This window comes from Rutidosis leptorrhynchoides, chromosome 3 (genome assembly GCF_046630445.1).
Source record: "Rutidosis leptorrhynchoides isolate AG116_Rl617_1_P2 chromosome 3, CSIRO_AGI_Rlap_v1, whole genome shotgun sequence".
In the NCBI taxonomy this organism is placed as follows: Eukaryota; Viridiplantae; Streptophyta; class Magnoliopsida; order Asterales; family Asteraceae; genus Rutidosis; species Rutidosis leptorrhynchoides.
This window is the reverse complement of record NC_092335.1, coordinates 465,625,673-465,653,193: the sequence shown is the minus strand read 5'-3', so window position 1 is coordinate 465,653,193 and position 27,521 is coordinate 465,625,673. Positions and strand designations below refer to the sequence as shown.

Below are 27,521 nucleotides of genomic sequence, written 5' to 3'. Positions count from 1 at the left end.
ATGGAGCGTCTTTTGACTTTCTTTAAAACTGTGTCGCATAGGTTTCACATGTAACTATAACTTTGTAACGTAACTTTTGGATGAACAATTCTTGTAAACTTTGAAACAATCTTTATTTTTGAAAGGAATGCGACATATCTTTGGTCAAACGTCACATTAAAGACCTATGACCACGCAACGGGACCCTAGTAGATGGCGCCGTCAAACATGATTTGGTCGGGTCGCTACATACGTCAATGAAACAATTTTGTGAAGATAAAGGGATTATTCGCCAAACATCTTGTGCTCATACTCCCGAAAAAAACGGAGTAGCCGAACGGAAAAATCGACTACTCTTAAAAATGACAAGAGCATTATTAATTGAATCGAAAGTTCCAAAAACCTTTTGGCACGAAGCTCTTGCTTCCGCTACCTACCTTATTATCTGACTACCTAATAAAGTTTTGGGCACGAAAATCCCGAAAGATACTCTCTCTCTCAATTTCATACCCTTCCGACTTCATTTAGCATTGAACCTCGAATATTTGGGTGCACGGTCTTTGTCCACATTCCAAAAAATGAATGTACCAAACTAGATCCATGTGCGGAAAAATGTATCATGGTGGGCTATGGAATTAGCCAAAAGGGGTATCGGTGTTATAGTCCCAAAAGACGTCATGTTTTTACTACAATGAACTATGACTTTGTCGAAATCGAGTATTTTTATGATACCCAACTCACGAGTGAGGGGGAGAAAAAGGATAATGACACTCTCAGTTGGATAACCTGGATACCTCAAACTGGTAACATTCAAACACCAACACCCAATTCCGATAATATTCAAATATCCACACCAAATCCTGATCCCGAATCCTCGAATCTTGATCCCGAATCACCAAACCCTGGTCCCGAATCACCAAAATCCTAATCCTGAATCCTCGAATCTTGATCCTAAATCACCAAACCCTGGTCCCGAAACACCCAACATTGAACCAAATGAAATCTCCTCAAGTAATGAACAAGGAGAACAAAACAGTTCAACTTTCGATGAAACCACACAAAGATATGTTCTATCATAAAGAGTCAACAGAGGAATACTACCAAAAAGATACTCTCCGAATAAAGAAGCTCAAAGGTCAAGGTATCCTATGGCTAATATTGCACAAGGAAACCTATCCAGTGAAGCACAAAAATTCAATTCTGCTTTATATTCTGAAGAAATCCCAGCAAGTGTTGATCAAGCCATGAAATCTGAAAAATGGAAGAAGGCCATGGAAGAAGAAATGGAAGCACTCCAGAAAAGTGACACATGGGAAAAATGTGTTATTCCTCAAGGAAAAAAACCAGTAGGAAATCGATGGGTGTTTACAATAAAATACAAACCAGATGGTACCATTGAAAGATACAAAGCCCGGCTAGTTACCAAGGGATATACTCAAACATATGGAATAGATTATTCCGAGACTTTCTCTCCAGTTGCGAAGATTGATACCATCAGGGTTCTTTTCTCAGTTGCTGCAAATGAAGAATGACCACTTCACCAATTTGATGTGAAGAATGCCTTTCTACATGGCGAACTAAAAGAAGAAGTCGATATGGAAGCTCCTCCAGGATTCTCCGGAAACTTCAAAAATGGGAAAGCTTGTCGACTTAAGAAATCTTTATATGGGTTAAAACAATCCCCACGGGCTTGGTTTGGGAAAAGAAAATTAATTACATGCTTACTCATTTATGTTGATGATATGATAATAACAGGAAATGATAAAGAGGAAATTTCTAACTTAAAAATGAACTTATTTAAAGAATTTGAAATGAAAGACTTGGGCAGACTTAAATATTTTTTGGGGATTGAGGTATTATGTGACGACCCGGAAATTTCCAACCAAATTTAAACTTAACCTTTATATGTTTCTGAAACGATAAGCAGAATTTGTAATGTTGAATCTCAAAAACTTTGGAACTACATTCATGTAATCAATTACCCTTTGACCGTGTTCGACGATTCACGAATAATTATGTGTATATAGATATGTATATATAATATATAATATTAATTGAAAACATTAACAAAGTATTAGATATATGATACTTTACATGAACGTATTTGTTTCGATATATTTATCAACAGAATTAAGAGATAATATCAAATGACTGAATTATCAGATACATTATGATATGATTACGGGTCTATGTTATGAGGTCCACTGTGATTTAAGAAATCTATTCTTTTTGACAACATTCGAAAAATAGTAAAGTGATTTATAAGTAAGAACAAATGTGTCAATTAACGGGAACTAGACAAGGTTTAGTGGAAATTCCTGTTTAATTTCCAAGTCATGTTTTATAATATTTTCTTCGTGACCTTGATAAGATAACTATGTTAACTTTCATTTTATTTAATATGAAAGTAACAACGTGGAGTGTAAATAACTTAGATGTTGGATATCGACAAGTTAAGTAACTCGACATTTTTCATTAAGATGATTTCATACGTTTATTTAACCTTTGGACTTTATCTCATGCTTCACCAACAGACTGTAATTTAAAAACTTGAAACCTATTATGAATATATATAATTCTACTTTTCTAAAACGTTTTATGATATAACGATTTCCATTATTTTAACCTTTTAACAAAATGATTCTTAAATATATTTATTTTTGGAAAACAAAATCATCATATTTATTTGATTTAGTTTCAAACGTACAAAAACGTTTTCAGTTTAAAAAGAACTTTATTATTAAAACGTATATAACTTTTATAAATATCTAGAACCACTTTTGACAACTCATTACTTAACCAGTATGATAAAGATAACGATATTTATATTTTATTTTATTAAATAAATATATCGATTTAAATTAATATTATATATATTTATACGCGTAGTATACGTACATAGTTTTATACTTTTACTATACTTTAACTTTATCTTTACTTTACTTTTACTTTACTTTAACTTTAATAATTCATACTTTAATAATTCACTTTAATAATTCATACTTTAATAATTCACTTTAATAATTCATACTTTAATAATTCACTTTAATAATTTATACTTTAATAATTCACTTTAATAATTCAAAATTCTATTATAAATAGAATTCAATAGGTTTCATTATTTCATAGAAACTTGAAAATTTATTTCTCTAAACTCTCTCAATCGAATTACATATATATATTTACTTAGTATTATTTTAAAATATTATTAGTATACATAAAATACGACGACGGAGATATGTTCAGGCGATTTCAAAATAAGTTTTCAAACGGGATAGAGCTAAGAAAATTATGGGTTATAGCTATGGAGGTTATGGGTATTGTTCGAGGGTATTGCTCGTGAGGTCAACCTAACGTTTATCATTTTCGTTGCGTCTACGTACTTTCCTGCAATATTGAATCACAATATTGATATGTGAGCATTCATACCTTATCTTTTATATATTAATAGTGTATCCCTTACTAGTGCTCGAGTATTTATGATTATGCATGTTTGTATGCTTAGTTTCGTCGTTAAATAGTTTATGATAAATCACAAATTTGATACATATGCTACTGAGATAAGGTATATGATATGCAAGTCGTTGAAAAGCTGACGAAAAATTAATAATTTTCATTTACAAATCGTGTGGTTTCGATGAACGGATTAAAAGATATGGTCAACTGAATTATCATTAATTTTAATATTATTATTAAAACGATTATTATAATTGTTATCAGTTGATGTTATTACTAAAATTATCTTTATTACTAAAAATTAATATTTTTATTGAAACTATCATTTTATTTTTTTTATCATTATTATTATTATCAATATTATTTTATCAAATAAATATGCGTACAAAGATATTTTTACCATACGTAATATAATTACATTAATAATACATACCACTATATATTTATGATATTAAGTTAATTTTATAAATTTTATTACTTGAGATATATAAAAGTATATTTTTATCATATATGAATTTTAATATAAATTTTTATTTATTAATAAATGACTTGTATTATTTAGTATAATAAGATCTGATAAATATATTTAAATATATAAAACGACTATATATAAGTTATATAATAAACATGTATAGATTTTGGAAGCAATTTTGGGTCAAGTTGACTTTTGCATGTCGGTCTCGAGCATTAGGATTGTGATACACTACGACTTGACCTAAATTGTTAGACAGATATTGACCAACATATAAATGTATATACTTAATATAGGTTCGTGAATCCGAGACAAACCCTGCACTTGTTCAGTGCCGTCATATACATAATTGCTACGAAATACAGTATTGTGAGTTTCATTACTCTCTTTTTATATATATTTTTGGGCTGAGAATACATGCGCTGTTTTATAACTGTTTTACGAAATGGACACAAGTACTAAAAACATATTCTACGTTGAGTTGTACCACTTTGCATATTTTTCCCTAATAGCTTGGTAACTAATATTTACATGTTGTAAGAGCATGTAAGCGCGAATCCTATTGATAGATCTATTGGGTTTGACAACCCCAACCGAGCTAGTCGCTCTAGTATCGTAAACGGTTGCATAGTACTTCATTTTTACTACACTTCGTACAGTGTAAGGAGATTTCATAATAAAGGGAATATGCCACATTAATTGTTAAGTATGGTTACCGAAGCGCTCAACAACTTATAGAATACTTTTATACACTTGCGAGTGTACGAATATTTATGGAAACTGAAATCTTGTGGTCTATTACTATTAGGGAAATGATTGATTATGATAAACTAATGAACTCACCAACCTTTTGGTTGACACTTTAAAGCATGTTTATTCTCAGGTATTAAAGAAATCTTCCGCTGTGCATTAGCTCATTTTAAGGATATTACTTGGAGTCATTCATGACATACTTTGAAAGACGTTGCATTCGAGTCATTGAGTTCATCAAGATTAATATTAAGTCAATTATAGTTGGATGTAATATGAAATGGTATGCATGCCATCAATTTTTGATGTAAAGAAAGTTTGTCTTTTAAAAACGAATGCAATGTTTGTAAAATGTATCATATAGAGGTCAAATACCTCGTGATGTAATCAACTATTGTGAATCGTTTATAATGTATATGAACGGGTCCTTTCAGTTGGTATCAGAGTGGTGGTCTTAGCGAACCTGGTCTGCATTAGTGTGTCTAACTGATAGTCGTTAGGATGCATTAGTGAGTCTGGACTTCGACCGTCTCTGCATGTCAAAAGTTTTGCTTATCATTTTTATCGGAAATCACCTACTTATCATTCTTAGTCTAGACACATATTATTGCATTGATTGCATGAATAGTGTATAGACAAAATTCATATCTTAGCGTATCTGTTACTGTAAACTTTGCCTGACATATTCCGTAAATTCCTCCGTAATCTACGAAACCTTTTGCTCTATATATATAGATACTCTATGTAATTAGAATACTACCCGATAGCCGGAAAATCATTTCATATCGAAAAACCCTTTATTCAATCGTACGAAATGGAATTCGTCATTAGTTCATGTCCCTCGGATTCCGAAATGGAATCCCAATCAAGCTCCGAAAGCAGTGTGACTGGAATGGATCAACCAATCAGCCATCATCTATTCTGGATAAATTGGGGATGGGTTCGTAGCCTCCTTAATCATTGGAGACAAGAAGAAGGCGATCCTTTCCATCCACCACATTGCCTTCTTGGCGAAGAACCTGAAGCACTTACCGGCGAACCTGCCCGAAACACCATTTTCTCTCTCATTTCCAGAGTATCTCGTCACAATTATATACTATAACAAATTCTAGATTTTATTTATCCGCTCGTCCGAACCGACAATCACTCCGGTGTAATAGAAGAAGTCAACGAGCTTCGCGCTCGGGTAGTGGCTTTGGAGATTATGGTGAAAAGGTTACAAACACCAGTAGCAGCACCAGCAGCATAACCAGTACCACCATCATCATCGCCAACAGTACCATTACCACTCCAACTACAACCACGTCATAAACCTCAACTTTACAATCTGTCCCACGAGCATCGACGTCATACGCCCTGTAGATACCAAGGAATACCACAACGATGAAGTATTGATTCATAACTTCATTGGAGAAACATTCTACGGCGATTATGTAATTTCTAAAGTTTAGAAATTATCTATCCTAGCCTTAACCATAAATCAAATGAGTTTAATTTAATATTAACTCATTAAATCTATATTACATCTGAAGAAATATACACATATATATTTCCATAAAGACTGTAATAAAATTCTTTTGTACAAAATATTAATTGTGAATTTTTTTTAACGGGTAGGTAATACCCGAGAGATATATAAATTTACAATTAATATGTTACATTCTTCAAATCTGATTCAGCAAATCATCCATTATACTCCCTACTTTCACAACAATATACATTCTTTTATAGAAATCGAAATAACCATACTCATTCAAATTCAATTACATATTCCGATTTTGAAATCTCAAAATTCAACTCGAGATGTAACCAAAAATCATCACTCTTAGATTCTTACATCCTTCAAATCTATACTTTGACTTCAAAACTATGTTAGAACATCATTTGTATATTAACGACTACAATCTGTGTTCAAACCCTCCAAAATTCCTGAAGACACTTCAAATAATGGACAATCGAGATGATAATTCAACCACATATTACCCACAGTCTTGTACCTGAAAAACCCTCTAAACCAAAGTCATAGTTTAACACGTATCCGTGTCAGACCCTTTGGCATTTATTAGCTAAAATAACTTTTCAATTTCGGTTCAAAATAGACAGTTTTGTCACAGCTCCAGCAAGTCAACTTCGACTTCTCAGTCAAAACAGTCTTATTATAACCTCGATATATACGTTGCCCTTTCGCCAACGTTACCGGGACACCGTTTATGTCCACCACATTAGCAATAAACTTATCCACAACTTCATTGATCTTTGACCTTCCGATGAATCATTATATTTATCAAAACTCCATCATTTACTCATCCGCACCTTATAACAAGAATTGCCATACCAAATATTGAGAATCAGCAATCAGTATTTTGAAATCTCGCAGCATATCTATGCCAACAATTATATGTGTATGTCTACCTCCAAGACTTACAGACTGCGAATGTGAAGTTTCTGAAAAACACCCTAAACTGCGAACCAGTTCTCCGAATTTTGGAAAAATACTGATGAAGCAGCAAAAACTATAAACGACCTTAACAGTTAAAAGTTTGATGATAAAGAATAGTGTGTTGGCAAAACTCAGAAAAAGAGAAGGTTTGGACCTGGAAAACGGATTGAGCAAAGTATGAAGGAGGCTGTGGACAAATCCCAAAGATGAAATCTACCTTCAAAGAATCCAAATGATTTAGTAGCTACTGAAGTCATTATCGAATACCTTGCTCCTGACTCTAAACCCTTGCGGACAATATTCTTCATCATCCTCTGATATTAGAAATTTTATGATATCATCGTATCTTTCATTATAAATATCCTTCATATTTCTGAAGATGTTTTTATAACTATTCTTAACTGAAATCTTTTATCTCTCCGCGATATCAGTATTACATCAGAAAGGAAACTGTTTTAGTTTCTAAATTCTGAAACCTTCGAGTGTAAAATATGAATGTTTTTGAAGTAGTGTTGGGAACTGAAGCATGAGTTAGTATAATATAATGACACTTGATCAACGTGATTATATTACAGTAAGTCATGCTGAGTTTCTAAATGGAACGTGATGATTCACAGATCATAACGTCATCATGTGCCATGTTACACGACTCTCGTATTCTATTTAACCTCTAAAAATATCAAGAAAATATTTCTTGATGATTCGGTCTTTTCCGAGGTATTCTGGTAATTTGACAAATCAAGATCGTGCCATCACAATTTTCTTCTTAGAACATTAACTATGTTCATTCTGAAATTCATATCTACGAATTCTGGACCATTATATACGGTGCTTAATCGCAAGAAGAGGAAACGAAAGAATGAAGCTCCGAAATAGAAATGGTAGTATAAATCGCAGTAAATAGAATGGAGCATTAACTGTAGATGACAATGATTATAGAAGTCAGAAGCAGGGACTTGGAAATATAAGGGAAGATATAAAGTCCAATGACAACCCAGAAATTATAAACCATATATATCGATGCATATAGCAACATAAAGACACGGGAGAACTAAAAACACTATAAAACCAAGAGTATAGTAGAAGTAAATAGATTCTTCCGGCAGCAGATGGAACAGAAGAACGACATATATGAAAGTGAGGAGTATATCAAGAATCAGCACTGGATGGAGCATATTGACAAATACTTTAAAATATGAGTTGAGGGAGAAAGAATAGAAGGTGTGAGTTGTAAGGAAACGAAGAGGGTGGATTTATAGTGAAGTACCAGACAGAACAATCAGGATAGATATTCGCTTTTAACCAAAGAGGATTCTAATTTCCTTAATTATCGAAGAACCAAATCTTATGACGAAGATTTCCTCTAAATTCCTTAAAATCCGGAAATCAACCGTGACTACGTCACTGGTTAAAACAAATCTGCATTTATTCATTTCACTCTTTTGGGATAGCTTCACTTATACTCTTCGCGTAATCAAATTGTTTTATCTATATTACTCAATGATTATAAAACTCTATTTATCAACTCATATTCGTCATGAAAACATTTTTATGGTTAGCCATGACGACCTCGATCAAATTTTGGGACGAGATTCCTTTAACGGGTAGGTACTGTGACGACCCGAAAATTTTTGACCAAATTTAAACTTAACCTTTATATGCTTCCGACACGATAAGCAGAATTTGTAATGTTGAATCTCAAAAACTTTGGAACTACATTCATGTAATCAATTACCCTTTGACCGTGTTCGACGATTCACGAATAATTATGTGTATATAGATATGTATATATAATATATAATATTAGTTGAAAACATTAACAAAGTATTAGATATATGATACTTTACATGAACGTATTTGTTTCGATATATTTATCAACATAATTAAGAGATAATATCAAATGACTGAATTATCAGATACACTATGATATGATTACGGGTCTATGTTATGAGGTCCACTATGATTTAAGAAATCTATTTTTTTTACAACATTTGAAAAATAGTAAAGTGATTTATAAGTAAGAACAAATGTGTCAATTAACGGGAACTAGACAAGGTTTAGTGGAAATTCCTGTTTAATTTCCAAGTCATGTTTTATAATATTTTCCTCGTGACCTTGATAAGATAACTATGTTAACTTTCATTTTATTTAATATAAAAGTAAGAACGTGGAGTGTAAATAACTTAGATGTTGGATATCGACAAGTTAAGTAACTCGACATTTTTCATTAAGATGATTTCATACGTTTATTTAACCTTTGAACTTTATCTCATGCTTCACCAACAGACTGTAATTTAAAAACTTGAAACCTATTATAAATATATATAATTCTACTTTTCTAAAATGTTTTATGATATAACGATTTCCATTATTTTAACCTTTTAACAAAATGATTCTTAAATATATTTAGTTTTGGAAAACAAAATCATCATATTTATTTGATTTAGTTTCAAACGTACAAAAACGTTTTCAGTTTAAAAAGAACTTTATTATTAAAACGTATATAACTTTTATAAATATCTAGAACCACTTTTGACAACTCATTACTTAACCAGTATGATAAAGATAACGATATTTATATTTTATTTTATTAAATAAATATAACGATTTAAATTAATATTATATATATATTTATACGCGTAGTATACGTACATAGTTTTATACTTTTATTATACTTTAACTTTACCTTTACTTTACTTTAACTTTAATAATTCATACTTTAATAATTCACTTTAATAATTCACTTTAATAATTCATACTTTAATAATTCACTTTAATAATTCATACTTTAATAATTCACTTTAATAATCCATACTTTAATAATTCACTTTAATAATTCATACTTTAATAATTCAAAAATCTATTATAAATAGAATTCAATAGGTTTCATTATTTTATAGAAACTTGAAAATTTATTTCTCTAAACTCTCTCAATCAAATTACATATATATATATATATATATATATATATTTACTTAGTATTATTTCAAAATATTATTAGTATACATAAAATACTACGAAGGAGATATGTTCAGGCGATTTCAAAATAAGTTTTCAAACGGGATAGAGCTAAGGAAATTATGGGTTATAGCTATGGAGGTTATGGGTATTGTTCGAGGGTATTGCTCGTGAGGTCAACCTAACGTTTATCATTTTCGTTGTGTCTACGTACTTTCCTGCAATATTGAATCATAATATTGATACGTGAGCATTCATATCTTATCTTTTATATATTAATAGTGTGTCCCTGACTAGTGCTCGAGTATTTATGATTATGCATGTTTGTATGCTTAGTTTCGTCGTTAAATAGTTTATGATAAATCACAAATTTGATACATATGCTACTGAGATAAGGTATATGATATGCATGTTGTTGAAAAGCTGACGAAAAATTAATAACTTTTCATTTAGAAATCGTGTGGTTTCGATGAACGGATTAAAAGATATGGTCAACTGAATTATCATTAATTTTAATATTATTATTAAAACGATTATTATAATTGTTATCAGTTGATGTTATTACTAAAATTATCTTTATTACTAAAAATTAATATTTTTATTGAAACTATCATTTTATTTTTTTATCATTATTATTATTATCAATATTATTTTATCAAATAAATATGCGTACAAAGATATTTTTACCACACGTAATATAATTACATTAATAATACATACCACTATATTTTTATGATATTAAGTGAATTTTATAAATTTTATTACTTGAGATACATAAAAGTATATTTTATCATATATGAATTTTAATATAAATTTTTATTTATTAATAAATGACTTGTATTATTTAGTATAATAAGATCTGATAAATATATTTAAATATATAAAACGACTATATATAAGTTATATAATAAACATGTATAGATTTTGGAAGCCATTTTGGGTCAAGTTGACTTTTGCATGTCGGTCTCGAGCATTAGGATTGTGATACACTACGACTTGACCTAAATTGTTAGACAGATATTGACCAACATATAAATATATATACTTAATATATGTTCGTGAATCCGAGACAAACCCTGCACTTGTTCAGTGCCGTCATATACATAATTGCTACGAAATACAGTATTGTGAGTTTCATTACTCCCTTTTTATATATATTTTTGGGCTGAGAATACATGCGCTGTTTTATAACTGTTTTACGAAATGGACACAAGTACTAAAAACATATTCTACGTTGAGTTGTACCACTTTGCATATTTTTCCCTAATAGCTTGGTAACTAATATTTACATGTTGTAAGAGCATGTAAGCGCGAATCCTATTGATAGATCTATCGGGTTTGACAACCCCAACCGGGCTAGTCGCTCTAGTATCGTAAACGGTTGCATAGTACTTCGTTTTTACTACACTTGGTACAGTGTAGGGAGATTTCATAATAAAGGGAATATGCCACATTAATTGTTAAGTATGGTTACCGAAGCGCTCAACAACTTATAGAATACTTTTATACACTTGCGAGTGTAAGGATATTTATGAAAATAGAAATCTTGTGGTCTATTACTATTACGGAAATGATTGATTATGATAAACTAATGAACTCACCAACCTTTTGGTTGACACTTTAAAGCATATTTATTCTCAGGTATCAAAGAAATCTTCCGCTGTGCATTAGCTCATTTTAAGGATATTACTTGGAGTCATTCATGACATACTTTGAAAGACATTGCATTCGAGTCATTGAGTTCATCAAGATTAATATTAAGTCAATTATAGTTGGATGTAATATGAAATGGTATGCATGCCGTCAATTTTTGATGTAAAGAAAGTTTGTCTTTTAAAAACGAATGCAATGTTTGTAAAATGTATCATATATAGGTCAAATACCTCACGATGTAATCAACTATTGTGAATCATTTATAATGTATATGAACGGGTCCTTTCATATTACAATCCCAACATGGAATATTTATCTGTCAAAAGAAGTATGTTCTTGATTTTCTTGCAGAAACAGGTATGATTGATTGCAAACCAGCTGATACTCCAATGATTCCAAACCAGAAGCTATATATGGAAGATGAAGCTGATCTTGCTGATAAAGGGCAATTCCAAAGGATGGTTGGAAAACTAATATATCTTGCTCACACCCGACCTGATATAGCACATGCAGTTAGAGTTGTGAGTCAATTCATGCATCAACCACAGGTTCACCATATGAAAGCTGTAATTAGAATTTTCAGATATTTGATGAAAACAACGGATCATGGAGTTATTTTTAAGAGACATGGACACCTAAAAAATCGAATATATACAGATGCAAGCTGGGCCGGAGAAAAAGGGGATTGAAAATCTACGTCTGGATTCTTCACACTTGTCGGGGGTAATTTAGTTGCATGGAGAAGTAAGAAACAAAAGGTTGTCTCCCTTTCAAGTGCCGAATCAGAATTCAGAGGAATAGCCAAAGGAGTAGTCGAGGCATTGTGGATCAAGAAGCTCCTGACTGAGATTGGTTTTTCACCACAAGAAGCAATTCAAATCCTGTGCGACAATGAAATAGCAATTGCCATCTCAGAAAATCCCGTTCAACATGACCGCACTAAACACGTGGAAATAGATAGACATTTCATCAAAGAAAAATTAGACGGTGAAATTATTTCTCTTCCATCTATCAAATCAGAAGACCAATTAGCTGATATCCTAGCCAAGTCAGTCAACGGGAGATTATTCAGTGAAATTCTTGGCAAGTTGAACATTGGAAACCCCACTGTTCAACTTGAGGGGGAGTGTTAAAATACATCTGCAAATCAAGCATAAGAGTCAAATTACCGTTTTTGGTAATTTGACCTTTTGGGATCAGAAAGTTCATTTCACCCTTTCCCGTTTTGAACATGTCACAAGATCACAACTAGCTGCCAAGTTAACGGTTCCAACACAGCTTTCCATTTCCATAAATGTTAAAGGGGGTTCCAAAGTGTATTGGAGCCTTACCCTAATATAGAAATAGCTGTTACATGTTGTGTGTATAAAATACTCAGCAAATGTAAACTGCAAATATAATTGTAACAATTCAAGCTTATGAAATAGAAACTGATCATTACAATTACAGTTTACATTCTTTAATTCTCTTAGTTAACATTTTCATTTTTAATTCCTTCATTTTCTGCTTATGAATGAATGATTTATTCCCTTCCCACTTACACGGGTTCTTCTAGGTTCTAGTTAGAGTCCAAACAGAACAACAAAAGCGAGGATGTTGTGGAACTGAAACATAAAGGATCTAAAATGGAACACATCAAGATACTGACGTTGATCCATAGTTGTGTAGAAATGTTGGATAATGATAGAGCTACAGTGTACACTTTTCATTTTTCTTAATTCTATAGAAATTAAAATAGTACCATAGACTGGGAATTTGTAGCCCTATCACAAGCCAACATTGCACGCCACTGTAGATCAATATCAACTCTTGCTATGGTGTTTCATCTTTAGATCCTTCGTGTTCCGATTCTGAATGAATGATTCAATCTCATATCACTCACACAGGTCCTTATAGGTTCTAGTTCGGGTCAGAACAAAAGTGAGGATGTTGCAGAACTGGAACATAGAGGATCTAAAATGAAACACATCAAGAGATGGATTGTGATCCTTAATTATGTGCAATGTTAGATTGTGACAGAGCTACGAAGTCCAAACCTGAGGTACACTTTTCATTTTGCTTCATTCCACAAAAATTAAAACTATACCATAGACTGAGACCCCGTAGCACTGTCACAAACATTGCACACCACTCTAGATCAACATCCATTTTGCTGATGTGTTTCATCTTTATATCCTTCTGTGATGATCCGGAAAATTTCGACTTATTTAAACCAATTCACTATATGATTTAATATTTTCGTCATGATAAGCAATGCATTTTGACAAGTTTTAAAACTTTTGTAAATGAGTTTTATATAACGGTTGACCACCTTGTTTGTCCGATGATTCACGAACGTCATAACTTGTGATAATTATATAATTGTGTGTATATATATATATATATATATATATACGTAAACATGCGAATAATATTTATATATGAAATGATAAAAGTTTACTATTGAATGACGCAATTTTCAAATTAAAAATTTTACGTATTTAATCGTTTTATTTTTATGATGTAATCTTTCTTAATTTATAAGAAAAATGCAATTAAATCAAAGATGTACAATCTCTAAAGCACAACGTACAACAATGTAACTTAAATAGTTAAATCAAAATTAATTCATTTACTATTCATATGAATAGTAAATGAAAGAAATCAATTAATTTACTATTCACATGAAAGTGACTTGATAGAAATAAGTTACATAATATACCCCTAATGTATTTGATAAATACAACTTTTTAAAACATTTACGATTCTTTGAATTTAAAATTTATTATTATATTATTATATTTTATTTCAATATTATTATAATATTATATTTATTATATTATTATATTTAAATTAATATTATATTATATATCTTTGTCTAGTCAAAAACTAGAAAAACACATATTACGTGTACAAACTTTATAAACGAACCTTTTTACAACTAATTTTATAAAGCTTAAGACCAAAACAGATATATATATATATATATATATATATATATATATATATATATATATATATATTCAAGTATAAAAAGTAGAATTTTTATCCATATTTTTACCCGTCAATTATTAGCAACAGAGTACGAAATACCGATATGTGAAAACTGTCGGTAGAAATTGACAAAATGAATTCACACGTCTTTTTAAATTATTATTATATTATTACTTTATTATATTATTATATTATATTTATATTATTATATTTTATTTCAAAATTATTATATTATTATTTTATTAATCCATATTTATGAATGATCGAACACACATATCTACTTTTTTTATATACACTCCGTAAGATTCTATTATTATTATTATTATTATTATTATTATTATTATTATTATTATTATTATTATTATTATTATTATTGTTATTATTATTAGTATTATTATTAAGTAGTATTAGTATTATGACTACATAAAATACTACGACAGAGGTATGCTCGGGTGATTTTCAAATTGGGTTAAAGCTAAGAAATTCATGGGTATTAAATAAGGAGTTTATGGGTATTGATCGGGGTTATTGGTCGTGAATCAAAGGTCAACCTTGCATTAATCATTTTCATTGCGTCTGCATACTTTTCCTACAATATGGAACCACAATATTGATATGTGAGTTTATAGATCCCTTTTTAATTGCTTTTGCAATCTATATTTTTGGGCTGAGAATACATGCACTTTATTTTAAACGCAATGGATACAAGTACATACTAAATTCTACACTAAGTTTGAAACGAAAATCCCTTAGTTTTGGTAACTAGTAACTGTCAGTTATAAGAACTGGTGAGCGTGAATAGTTGTATATGGATACATAGGGCTTGACATCCCCGTCCGTTCCAGGTATAGAGACCCTAGCCTGAACTATAAAGCGGACGTATGCTATTTGAGTTTAGTACACGCTGGTTTGCGTGTATTGTACATGTTGGTTGCATGTATGTTAAAACAGGGGTACTTATTATATATACGTTAAGTTTAGTTACCAGGGTGCTCAATCTTGTAGAATATTTTGATAAACGTTTCTGGATGAAACAACTGAAATCTTGTGATCCACCTTTATATATAGATTATGCGCAACATTAAAACTATGAACTCACCAACCTTTGTGTTGACACTTTTAATCATGTTTATTCTCAGGTTCCTAGAAGTCTTCCGATGTTTGCTTATACGTTATACAAGCTATGTGCATGGAGTCATACATGCTTTATTCGAGAAAACTTTGCATATGCTTTATTCGAGAAAACTTTGCATATGCTTTATTCGAGAAAACTTTGCATTCACAAAATCATCACCATGTAACTTATTTTGACTGTATTGTCAACGGATGTAGTATTGTAAACTATTGTTTACGGTGATTATCTATACGTAGAAATTATCAGATGTCGAAAACCTTGGATTTATATATTCATTTATAGTGTGCCTTTTCAAAAGAATGCAATGTTTACAAAACGTATCATATAGAGGTCAAAACCTCACTATGAAATCAATGAATAACGTACCGTGTCAATAGCGATTTTGACAGGTCGTTACAGTTGGTATCCGAGCTTGAGGTCATAGGGAACCAGAATTTGCATTAGTGTGTTTAACTGGTAATTGTTAGGATGCATTAGTGAGTCTGGACTATGACCGTATATGTTTTTACCGAGTTTTGCTTATCATTTCTTGTCAGAAATTACTTGCTTATCATTCTTAAGTCTAGACATGTTTTCCTGCATTTATTGCATAGATAGTGTACAGACAAATATCTTAGCATATCTGTTACTGTAAACTTTGCCTGACATCTTCCGAAGATTCCTCCGTGATTTATGAAATTTTGGTATTATATATATACACATGTAAATTATGTATTGAAGAATACCAATCTAAATCCTATAATCTATTTCATATCAAAAATCATTTCCCTGATTACAAAAGATGGATCCCGTATCTAGTTCAAATTCCTTAGATTCCGACAGCTATTCCGATATGGATTTCCACTCGAGCTCCGAAAGCAGTGTAACCGGAATGGATCAACCAATCAGCCATCATCAATTCTGGATGAATTGGGGATGGGTTCGTAGTCTATTAAATCATTGGAGACAAGAAGAAGGTGATCCCTTCCATCTACCACATTGCCCTCTTGGCGAAGAACCAGAAGCACTTACCGGCGAACCAGTCCGAAACACCATTTTCTCTCTCATTTTCAGAGTATCTCATCACGATTATATACTATCTCAAATTCTAGATCTTATTCATCCGCTCGTCCGAACCGCCAATCATCCCGGTGTAATAGAAGAAGTCAACGAGCTTCGTGCTCGAGTAGTGGATTTGGAGAAAATGATGCACAACTTGCAGGCATCACAAGCACCAACCGCATCAACAGTACCGTTAGCATCACCAACACGTCGGTACCGTCAGCATCGTCAGCACCAGCAGTACCTATAACATCACAAGCTCCGCTAGTTCCATAATCACCAACATCATCACAAATCAACAACGCGTATATTATATCAACGAGTTATGAAGTATTAACTCATTTTCTCTGAAGAAATTATATGTATATTTTATATATATATGAATTTTGAAATCAAAATAAATCTTTACGTACTAAGCTATTACTTGTGAATTCTCAAGGGTGGATACTACTCGGTTAATCCTTTTAACTAATATGCTATGATGTACATCTTTCGTTAATGACTTAACAATCGTTAACTATAATCAAGTGTATTATTCAAATATATGTTTGATTTTACACTTTCATCTTCGATGTACTCAAAACTTTCTAGACAACATCATTCGTATCTTGCGAAACTCACAAGAATTCCATGAACACCAACATCATTCACCGAGAAAATATCAATAAAAGTGAATAATGAAGTATTAATTCATAATAATCCGCGAAGATTACGTAATTTCTAAAGTTTTAGAGATTATTCATTTCTAGTTTCAGCCGAAAATCAAATGAGCTTAATATGATATTAACTCATTAAATCTGTATTACATCTGAAGAAAATATACATACATATATTTTCATAAAGACTGTAATGAAAATCTTGGTACACAATATTATTTGTGAAATTTTTAACGGGTAGGTAATACTCGGGAGATATATAAGTTCACAATTAATATGTTACACTGTACATTCTTCAATTATTTAATAATCGATATCTATACTCACTACTTTCACAACGAAACACTTTCATAGAAATCAAAACAACCATTCTCATCCAAATTTGATTACATATTCTGACTTTGACAAATCAGAATCCAAGTCAAGATTTAACAGAAAACATCACTTTTAGATCCCTACATCTTTCAAAGCTATATACTTTGACTTCAAAACTGTGCTAGAACATCACTTCTATTCATAGAACCCAGAAAAATATCTGTATCATTCAAAATTCTAGAACATCATATGCATATTGACGATTACAATCTGCGTTCAAACCCTTCATGATTCTTGAAAACACCTCAATTAAGAAACAACCAAGAGGATGATCCAACAACACGTTATCTACGAAAAGAAGAACTTATGCATATAATCATGCACCTGAAAAACTCTTGAAATTTGAGTAGAAGTTTAACACGAATCAATGATCCATTGGCATTGTTATTACCGAAAAATAATTATACAATCCCTCTCCAAGGTAGCCAATTTTGTCACACCTCCAGCAAAATCAATTTCGACTTTTCATTCGGATTAGCCTTATTATAACCTTGATATATACGTTGACCTGTATGTCATTGTTACTGGGGAACCGTTTATATCCCACCACATTAGCAGTAAACTTACCAACAACTTTGCTGATCTTTGACATTCCGAAAAAAAATCATTATATTTATCGAAACTCCATCATGTGTTCATCCGCATCTTATAATGAGATTTGCCATATCAATTACTGAGAATCAGCAATCAGTATTTTGAATCTCGTAGCGTTTCTACATCAACAGTTATATGTATACATATAACATTTATCTCTTAGAATTATGATCTTCCATTCTGAAATTCTGAAAAGCACCCCAAACTACGAATTAGTTCTCCGAATTTTTGGAAAATGCTGATGAAGCAGCAAAAACTGTAAATGACCTTAACAGTCAAAAGTTTGATGATAAAGAATAATGTGTTGGAAAAGCTCAGAAAAAGAGAAGGTTTGGAACTGGAAAACGGATTGAGCAAACCAGGAAGGAGGCTGTGGACAAATCACAAAGACTAAACCTGCCTTCAAAGAATCCAAATGATTCAGTATCTGCTGAAGTCATTAACAAATACCTTGCTTCTAACTCTAAACCCTTACGGACAAATCTTCTTCATCATCCATCGATGTTAGAAATTATAAGATATCATCATATCTTACATTACAAATATCCTTGATATTTCTTAAAATATTTTCATAACTATTATTATCTGAAATCATTTATTTCCTCGCAATATCAGTGTTACATCATAAAGGAAACTATTTTAGTTTCTAAATTCTAAAAAATTCGAATTTAAAATATGAATGTTTTTGAAGTAGTGTTAGGAATTGAAGCATGATTAGTATAATATAATGACTCTTGATCAACGTGATTATATTACAGTAAGTCATGCTGAGTTTCTAATGGAACATGACGATTCACAGACCATACCGTCATCATGTGCCATGTTACACGACTCTTTCATTTTACCTAATCTCTAAACATATCAAGAACATATTTTCTTGATAGTTCTATCTTTTCCGTAACTTATGGTAATTTAACCAATCAAGATCGTGTTATTACAATTTCTTTCTTAGAACATTAGTTATGTTCATTCGAAACTCCATACATACGAATTCTGGACCATTAGTTGCTGTGCTTAAAGTCGAGAAGAGAAAACAAAAGTATAGAGCTTCGAAATATATATAGGAGTATAAATCGCAGCAAATAGGAGAGATCATTAACCGTGGATGTCAATAAATATGGAAAGACAGATGCAAGGAAGGATTATAAAAACCACCACCCCAAGAGTGAAGTAGAAGTAAACAGATTCCTCCGGTGGGAGTTGGAAAAGAAGGATGATTGTTGCAATAGTCAGAAACATATCAAGGGTCAGGACTGGATTGAGCATATTGACGAATGTTTTGGAAGTATGAATTAAGGAAGAAAGTATATAAGATGGGAGGTGTAGAAATAAGGAAACGAAGGAGGTTGATTTATAGTAAAATATCAGACAGAGCAATCGAGACAGATTTTCGCATTTAATCAAAGAGGATCATAATTTCCTTAATTACCGAAGAATCAAATCTTATTATGAAGATCTTCTTTAAATCCCTTGAATTTCGGAAATCAATCGTTACTACGTTGAAAGATAAGACGAATCCTTATTTTCTTCATTCCACTCTTTTGCAATAGCTTCACTCGTACTCTTCACATAATTAAATTGTTTTATGTGACGACCCTGAAATTTTTGACCAAATTTAAACTTAATCTTTATATGATTTCGACACGATAAGCAAAGTCTGTAAGGTTGAGTCTCAAAAATTTTGAACTATGTTATGAATTCATTTGACCTTCGACTATTCCCGACGATTCACGAACCACTATCTGTAAATAAATACATATATATTTAAATATATATATAAATTTGAAATAGAAACTTATATGATTTAATTCGTTTGTGTAAATAAAATAATATATGATATATATATATATATATATATATATATATATATATATATATATATATATATATATATATATATATATATATATATATATATATATATATATATATATATATATATATGATTTAGAATTTATTTAATAAATGCTCGTAGCGTTCGTTTGTCATTTTGATAGTTATTAATCAGGTTAGAAACGGACTATTGTAATTTTAAAATAAACGGTGATACGAAAATGAGTTCTATAAATTTTAGGCTTACTAAAATTATATTTAGGACATAGTTATTAAATTTCAACACTTTTTATTTTTCACCCATAAATGAGAGGGACAGATGATGTAATTTTTAATTAACAAATTAAGGATCGAATTTTATACCATAATGACCAAAATAAATAAATATATTTAATTTAAAAATTTGGGAACTTTTTGGAAGATTTTTATGTATTAACTGTTTAGCAATGGACCACGATATGATAACCGTGTTAAGGTGTCGGCAGACTAAATAGTAAATTAATCCGTGATATTTCAAACCCAATTATTTACTGCCACTAGCTCACTATGTTTGATTATTTTATCAACAAACTTATGCATATGTGATATATATGTATATGTATGTCTTCCTTTCACCTCCAACATCGAGCTCCACCCAACGCTACCTCTTTCACCATGAACCGCCACGGCAACCATCACCATGAAACCTCACACCATCATAAACCACCTCTCAAACCCACTTCACCTTCGTAATACCGTCACCACTCTAGACCACCTCCTACAACACCATATCACCGCCACCTCTCACCACCTCTCAACTATCAAACAATCACTTAAGATGCTGCTATATTTCTATCCAATAATCACGCGTAACTATCTTATGTTACTGTTTTTCTCTACGCCTGTTACAGTCGTGCAACCCACCTCCCAAACTCCACGACAATAAGAACTTCTACAGGCTGTCTTTTTTTTTCTTCTTCTTTCTTCCCGTTTCTTTCAATTTGCAGCCGCTGTAAACATCACTGCCACTATAAGGTTACTGCTGCTCGAACCACTGCTATTATCCAGTTTCTGTTTCATTCAAAGATGTATGAAGATAGGAGGTGATAATCGTGAAAATAATGGGTGATGGAAGTAATATTGAACGTAATGATATGGTCATGGTAATGATTCTGTGATATTATGAGTCGATAAGATTCACAATTATATTAAGCTGATAAGTGATGAGGAAGATGATACGATGAAGATCATGATTGATGGACCGAAGCTTTTTGTTAACTACTGCTATCGCTATTTTTTTTTTTTTTTAAAACTGTGAAGATTGATGATGATGATGATATTATTTAGATGATGATAATGGGGATGTTATGATCATAATAATAATCCGTACGATTAGGATAGATATAGGATGATGTTGATGATAATAAATAGTTCTGGGTTTTGTTTTAGTGATGAAGAAAGGGAAAAAGAAAACGTGTTATAATAATTAGAAAAACAATCGCAGAGGAGTGGTTAGGTAGTGGGTCGTTGAGCTAGAGGTCATGGGTTCGAAACTAGGCAAAAGCAATTATTTTTTTTATATATAGAAGATGTTGTGAGTTGGGCTGAGACATGGCCTTTTGCTGTGGGCCGTAAATTTGTTTTGTTCTTGGGCCGAGTTTTATTTGTTCTTGGGCCGAATTCTGGTATAATTGGGCCGAGATGTTTGTTAATGAAGATGATTATTATTTTGGTCGCAGAAAGAAAAGGGTTATATAGATTTAGGATATGAAGTTAGACAGAAAAGCTAAGATGGAGAAATGGTTAGAGAGTTGTGTGTTTAAGCGGGAGGTCACGGGTTCGAGTCTCGTATGGAGCAAAATTTTTTTTAGAAAAGGCTTCAAGAGGGGTATACACTCTAAATTTCATTCCTATTATCATTATTATTAGTAATTAGTAATTATTATGATTATTATTATTATTAATGTAATTATTATTATAGATTTTGTCATCTAAAAGTATTAGTTAACATTATTATTATTATTATTATGATTATTTATAATTAAGAATATTATTAGTATTATTACTATTATTATTATTATCATTATTATTAATCTTATAAGTATTAGTAATGTATTTATTATTGTTAAGATTATCACTTAAGTATTATCATTGTAGTTATCTTTAACAATGTTAATAAAAGTAATATTATTTAGTATTATTGTTATTATCACTAATATTAACATCATTATCATTACTAGCACTAGCATTATCACTAAATATTATTATTAGTATGATTATTATTAATATAAGTATTACTATTGTTATTATGATTAGGATTACGAATTGATGTTATAGAAGCTCTAGTTATTAGTTTAGAAATTTAACATGGAGATTTTGATTATGATTAACAAAGGTATTGTTATCAATATTATCACGAATAATGAAATTGCTATAATAATAATTATTATTAAGTATTATGTATTACTTTAAAAATTATTATTTTCATTATCATTATTAATAAACTTTTCATTTTTATTAAAAATTACTGTTATTATCGTTATTATAAGATGTATTATTAAAACTAACATTAATATTATTATTAATAGAATCATTAATATTATTATCACTATTATTATTTTAATCATTAATAATATTATTTTGGTATTAGTATAAATACTATTTTAACAAACAAATGGAATATATATATATATATATATATATATATATATATATATATATATATATATATATATATATATATAATATTTAATACATATAACGTAACAAAATTTATATTTTTTATATATATATATAAAAATGAACATATATTAATAACGAAATATATAAGTTACTAATATAAAAATTATATCAGTAATAATATATATATATATATATATATATATATACACACATATAATTGTTCGACTACAAGGATATGTATTAATATATATACAAATAATATAGGTTCGTGAATCTAAGGCCTACCCTACACTTGTTCAATGTCGTCATATGTATTTTACTACAAAATACAATGTTGTGAGTTCTATTTGCTCCATTTTACTCTTTATATTTTTGGGACTGAGAATATATGCACTATTTTTATAACTGCTTTATTAAATGCTTTTGAAATATATTTTGAACTGCGAATACATGAAATGCTTTTATAAATGTTTGACGAGATAGACATAAGCAAAACATTCCTCGAATGAATTATTATGCAGACAGAAGTTCTGTGGATTATTATTGAATTAGTTGGACGTGATAATTGCCACTAATTGTTGTGAATATATTTTGCCCTGATTATTATTGCTTGGTAACCTAAGAATTAGAATTGGGTATGGCCCTAATTCACGCGAATCCTAAAGGTAGCTACCGGGTTTAACACCCCCACCCAGAATGTTCACTAGACGGAAGAGCTAGTGGGCGTGGTGTTTAGTACTTCGAAGTTTATATGAATATTATACAGATGAGATGTTCTGTTTTGGGGATATTATTGATGCGCATTATATGTTAAGGTCGGTTACCATGTTGAGCAATAAAATCGAAATGAATGTTATGTATCGAGAGAATGATTTTTATACACAGGTTATGTGTATTGGTTTTGTGCATGAGATATGTGCACGATTATTTTAAAAATTGCGAGGCAACCTACGGGGGAGAAAAGGATACGAACCTACTCTGCTAAGCATTATGAAAATGGTTTCGTACACGAGATAGGTGTACTGTATTTGAATCTTGTGGTCTATCAAAATGATGAATTTTACTGTTTATGATAAACCTATGAACTCACCAACCTTTTGGTTGACACTTTAAAGCATGTTTATTCTCAGGTATGAAAGAAATCTTCCGCTATGCATTTGCTCATATTAGAGATATTACTTGGAGTCATTCATGACGTATTTCAAAAGACGTTGCATTCGAGTCGTCGAGTTCATCAAGATTATTATTAAGTCAATTATAGTTGGATATATTATGAAATGTTATGCATGCCGTCAACTTTCGATGTAAAGAAAGTTTGTCTTTTAAAAAAAGAATGCAATGTTTGTAAAATGTATCATATAGAGGTCAAGTACCTCGCGATATAACCAAATGTAATGTATTCGTCCAGATGAATTAGGACGGGTCGTCTCATTTTATCCATATTAATCACCAATGATAAAACTCTATTTTTTTTTTCAACTCATATTCTTCATGAAAATATTCTTGTTGTCAACCATGACGATCTCTGTCAAATTTCGGGACGAAATTTCTTTTAACGGGTAGGTACTGTGATGACCCGAAAAATTTTGACTTATTTAAACCAATTCTCTATATGATTTAATATTTTCGTCATGATAAGCAATGCATTTTGACAAGTTTTAAAACTTTTGTAAATGAGTTTTATATAACGGTTGACCACCTTGTTTGTCCGACGATTCACGAACGTCATAACTTGTGATAGTTATATAATTGTGTGTGTATATATATATTATATATACGTAAACATGTGAATAATATTTTTATATGAAATGATAAAAATTTACTATTGAAGATGCAATTTTCAAATTAAAATTTTTACGTATTTAATCGTTTTATTTTTATGATGTAATTTTTCTTAATTTATAAGAAAAATGCAATTAAATCAAAGATGTACAATCTGTAAAGCACAGCGTACAACAATGTAACTTAAATAGTTAAATCAAAATGAATTCATTTAATATTCATATAAATAGTAAATGAAAGAAATTAATTAATTTACTATTCACATGAAAGCGACTTGATAGAAATAAGTTACATAATATACTCCTAATGTATTTGATAAATACAACTTTTTAAAACATTTACGATTCTTTGAAATCAAAATTTATTATTATATTATTATATTTTAAATTAATATTATATTATATATCTTTGTCCAGTCAAAAACTAGAAAAACACATATTACGTGTACAAACTTTATAAACGAACCTTTTTACAACTAATTTTATAAAGCTTAAGACCAAAACATATATATATATATATATATATATTCAAGTATAAAAAGTAGTATTTTTATCCATATTTTTACCCGTCAATTATTAGCAACAGAGTACGAAATACCGGTCCATGAAAACTGTCGGTAGAAATTGACAAAATGAATTCACACGTTTTTTAAATTATTATTATATTATTACTTTATTATATTATTATATTATTATATTTTATTTATATTATTATATTTTATTTCAAAATTATTATATTATTATTTTATTAATCTATATATATATGAATGATCGAACACACATATCAATTTTTTTTCATATATACACTCCGTAAGATTCTATTATTATTATTATTATTATTATTATTATTATTATTATTATTATTATTATTATTATTATTATTATTATTATTATTATTATTATTAATATTATTATTATTATTATTATTATTATTATTATTATTATTATTAAGTAGTATTAGTATTATTACTCCATAAAATACTACGACGGAGTTATGCTCGGGTGATTTTCAAAACGGGTTAAAGCTAAGGAATTCAAGGGTATTAAATAAGGAGTTTATGGGTATTGATCGGGGTTATTGTTCGTGAATCAAAGGTCAACCTTGCATTAATTATTTCCGTTGCGTCTACATACTTTTCCTACAATATTGAACAACAATATTGATATGTGAGTTTATAGATCCCTTTTTAATTGCTTTTGCAATCTATATTTTTGGGCTGAGAATACATGCACTTTATTTTAAACGCAATGGATACAAGTACATACTAAATTCTACACTGAGTTTGAACCGAAAATCCCTTAGCTTTGGTAACTAGTAATTGCCAGTTATAAGAACTGGTGGGCGTGAATAGTTGTATATGGATCCATAGGGCTTGACATCCCCGTCCGTTCTAGGTATAGAGACCCTAGCTTGAACTATAAAGCGGACGTATGCTATTTGAGTTTAGTACACGCTGGTTTACGTGTATTGTACATGTTGGTTGCATGTATGTTAAAACAGGGGTACTTATTATATATACGTTAAGTTTAGTTACCAGGGTGCTCAATCTTGTAGAATATTTTGATAAACATTTCTGGATGAAATAACTGAAATCTTGTAATCCACCTTTATATACAGATTATGCGCAACATTAAAACTATGAACTCACCAACCTTTGTGTTGACACTTTTAAGCATGTTTATTCTCAGGTTTCTAGAAGTCTTCCGTTGTTTGCTGATATGTTATACAAGCTATGTGCATGGAGTCATACATGCTTTATTCGAGAAAACTTTGCATATGCTTTATTCGAGAAAACTTTGCATATGATTTATTCGAGAAAACTTTGCATTCACAAAATCATCAACATGTAACTTATTTTAACTGTATTATCAACGGATGTAGTATTGTAAACTATTGTTTACGGTGATTATCTATACGTAGAAATTATCAGATGTCGAAAACCTTGGATTTATATATTCATTTATGGTGTGCCTTTTCAAAAGAATGCAATGTTTACAAAACGTATCATATAGAGGTCAAAACCTCACTATGAAATCAATGAATAACATACCGCGTCAATAGCGATTTTGACGTGTCGTTACACCTTCATGTTTCGGTTTTGACTGAATGATTCAATCCATTAGCACACACACGGGTTTAACGTTCCGATGGGCCACACTGATTCTCTTAGGAATCTGGATAACGACACTGTAGATGGTTTGATGAATCGCCTAATCGACTCTGATAACTGTCTGAGTTCGTACATTATGTCGATGCTACTACCAGTGTCCATTTGTAGGCGCTTTATACTGTATCTAGGTTCAGGCAAGCAACCTTGCACCATGATGGGCGCGCATGCAATGTTAACAGTTTGGATAGTCGGGAAAGAGATTGTAGATGTTTCCCATCCATTGATTCGACTGGCCTTGCGCTTCGTGCATTTCTGTTAATGATAGCTTGATATGCTCCACTTGCTTTCTGTGGTCTCTTAGCATGAGTGCGTGAGTATGTGTGTAACTTGTAAGAACGTTGTGTGTACATGATGATTGTAATGAGGGTTTGGTGTCATATTTATACCCATACATCCTTGTCCTTTAGTGCTACGTAATAGGACAAAATGAACATGTCCTTTTTAAGTCGTACTATTTGGTCGGTTAAAGCTGAAAAGGTACAAGTGGTCCCAGCATTGTCTGCTAGATTTTTGTGATAGATGTTGTGTGGGTTACAATATCTTTCGATTAATCGTATAATGTTTGGATCGTGCCAACATTCTGTGATGTCTCT

General features: G+C 30.6%; 1 protein-coding gene across 1 annotated transcript; it reads left to right on the top strand.

Annotated features, from left to right (window-relative positions):
* Positions 1-1,127: 1,127 nt before the first annotated feature.
* On the top strand, positions 1,128-1,511 carry LOC139901632 (uncharacterized mitochondrial protein AtMg00820-like). Its single transcript, XM_071884323.1, has one exon. The coding sequence runs from the start codon at positions 1,128-1,130 to the stop codon at positions 1,509-1,511; it is 384 nt and encodes a 127-aa protein (XP_071740424.1).
* The last annotated feature ends 26,010 nt before the right edge of the window (positions 1,512-27,521 follow it).

Coding starts and splice junctions, on each gene's coding strand:
- LOC139901632 (XM_071884323.1), top strand. CDS start 1,128: ATGGCTAATATTGCACAAGGAAACCTATCCAGTGAAGCACAAAAATTC.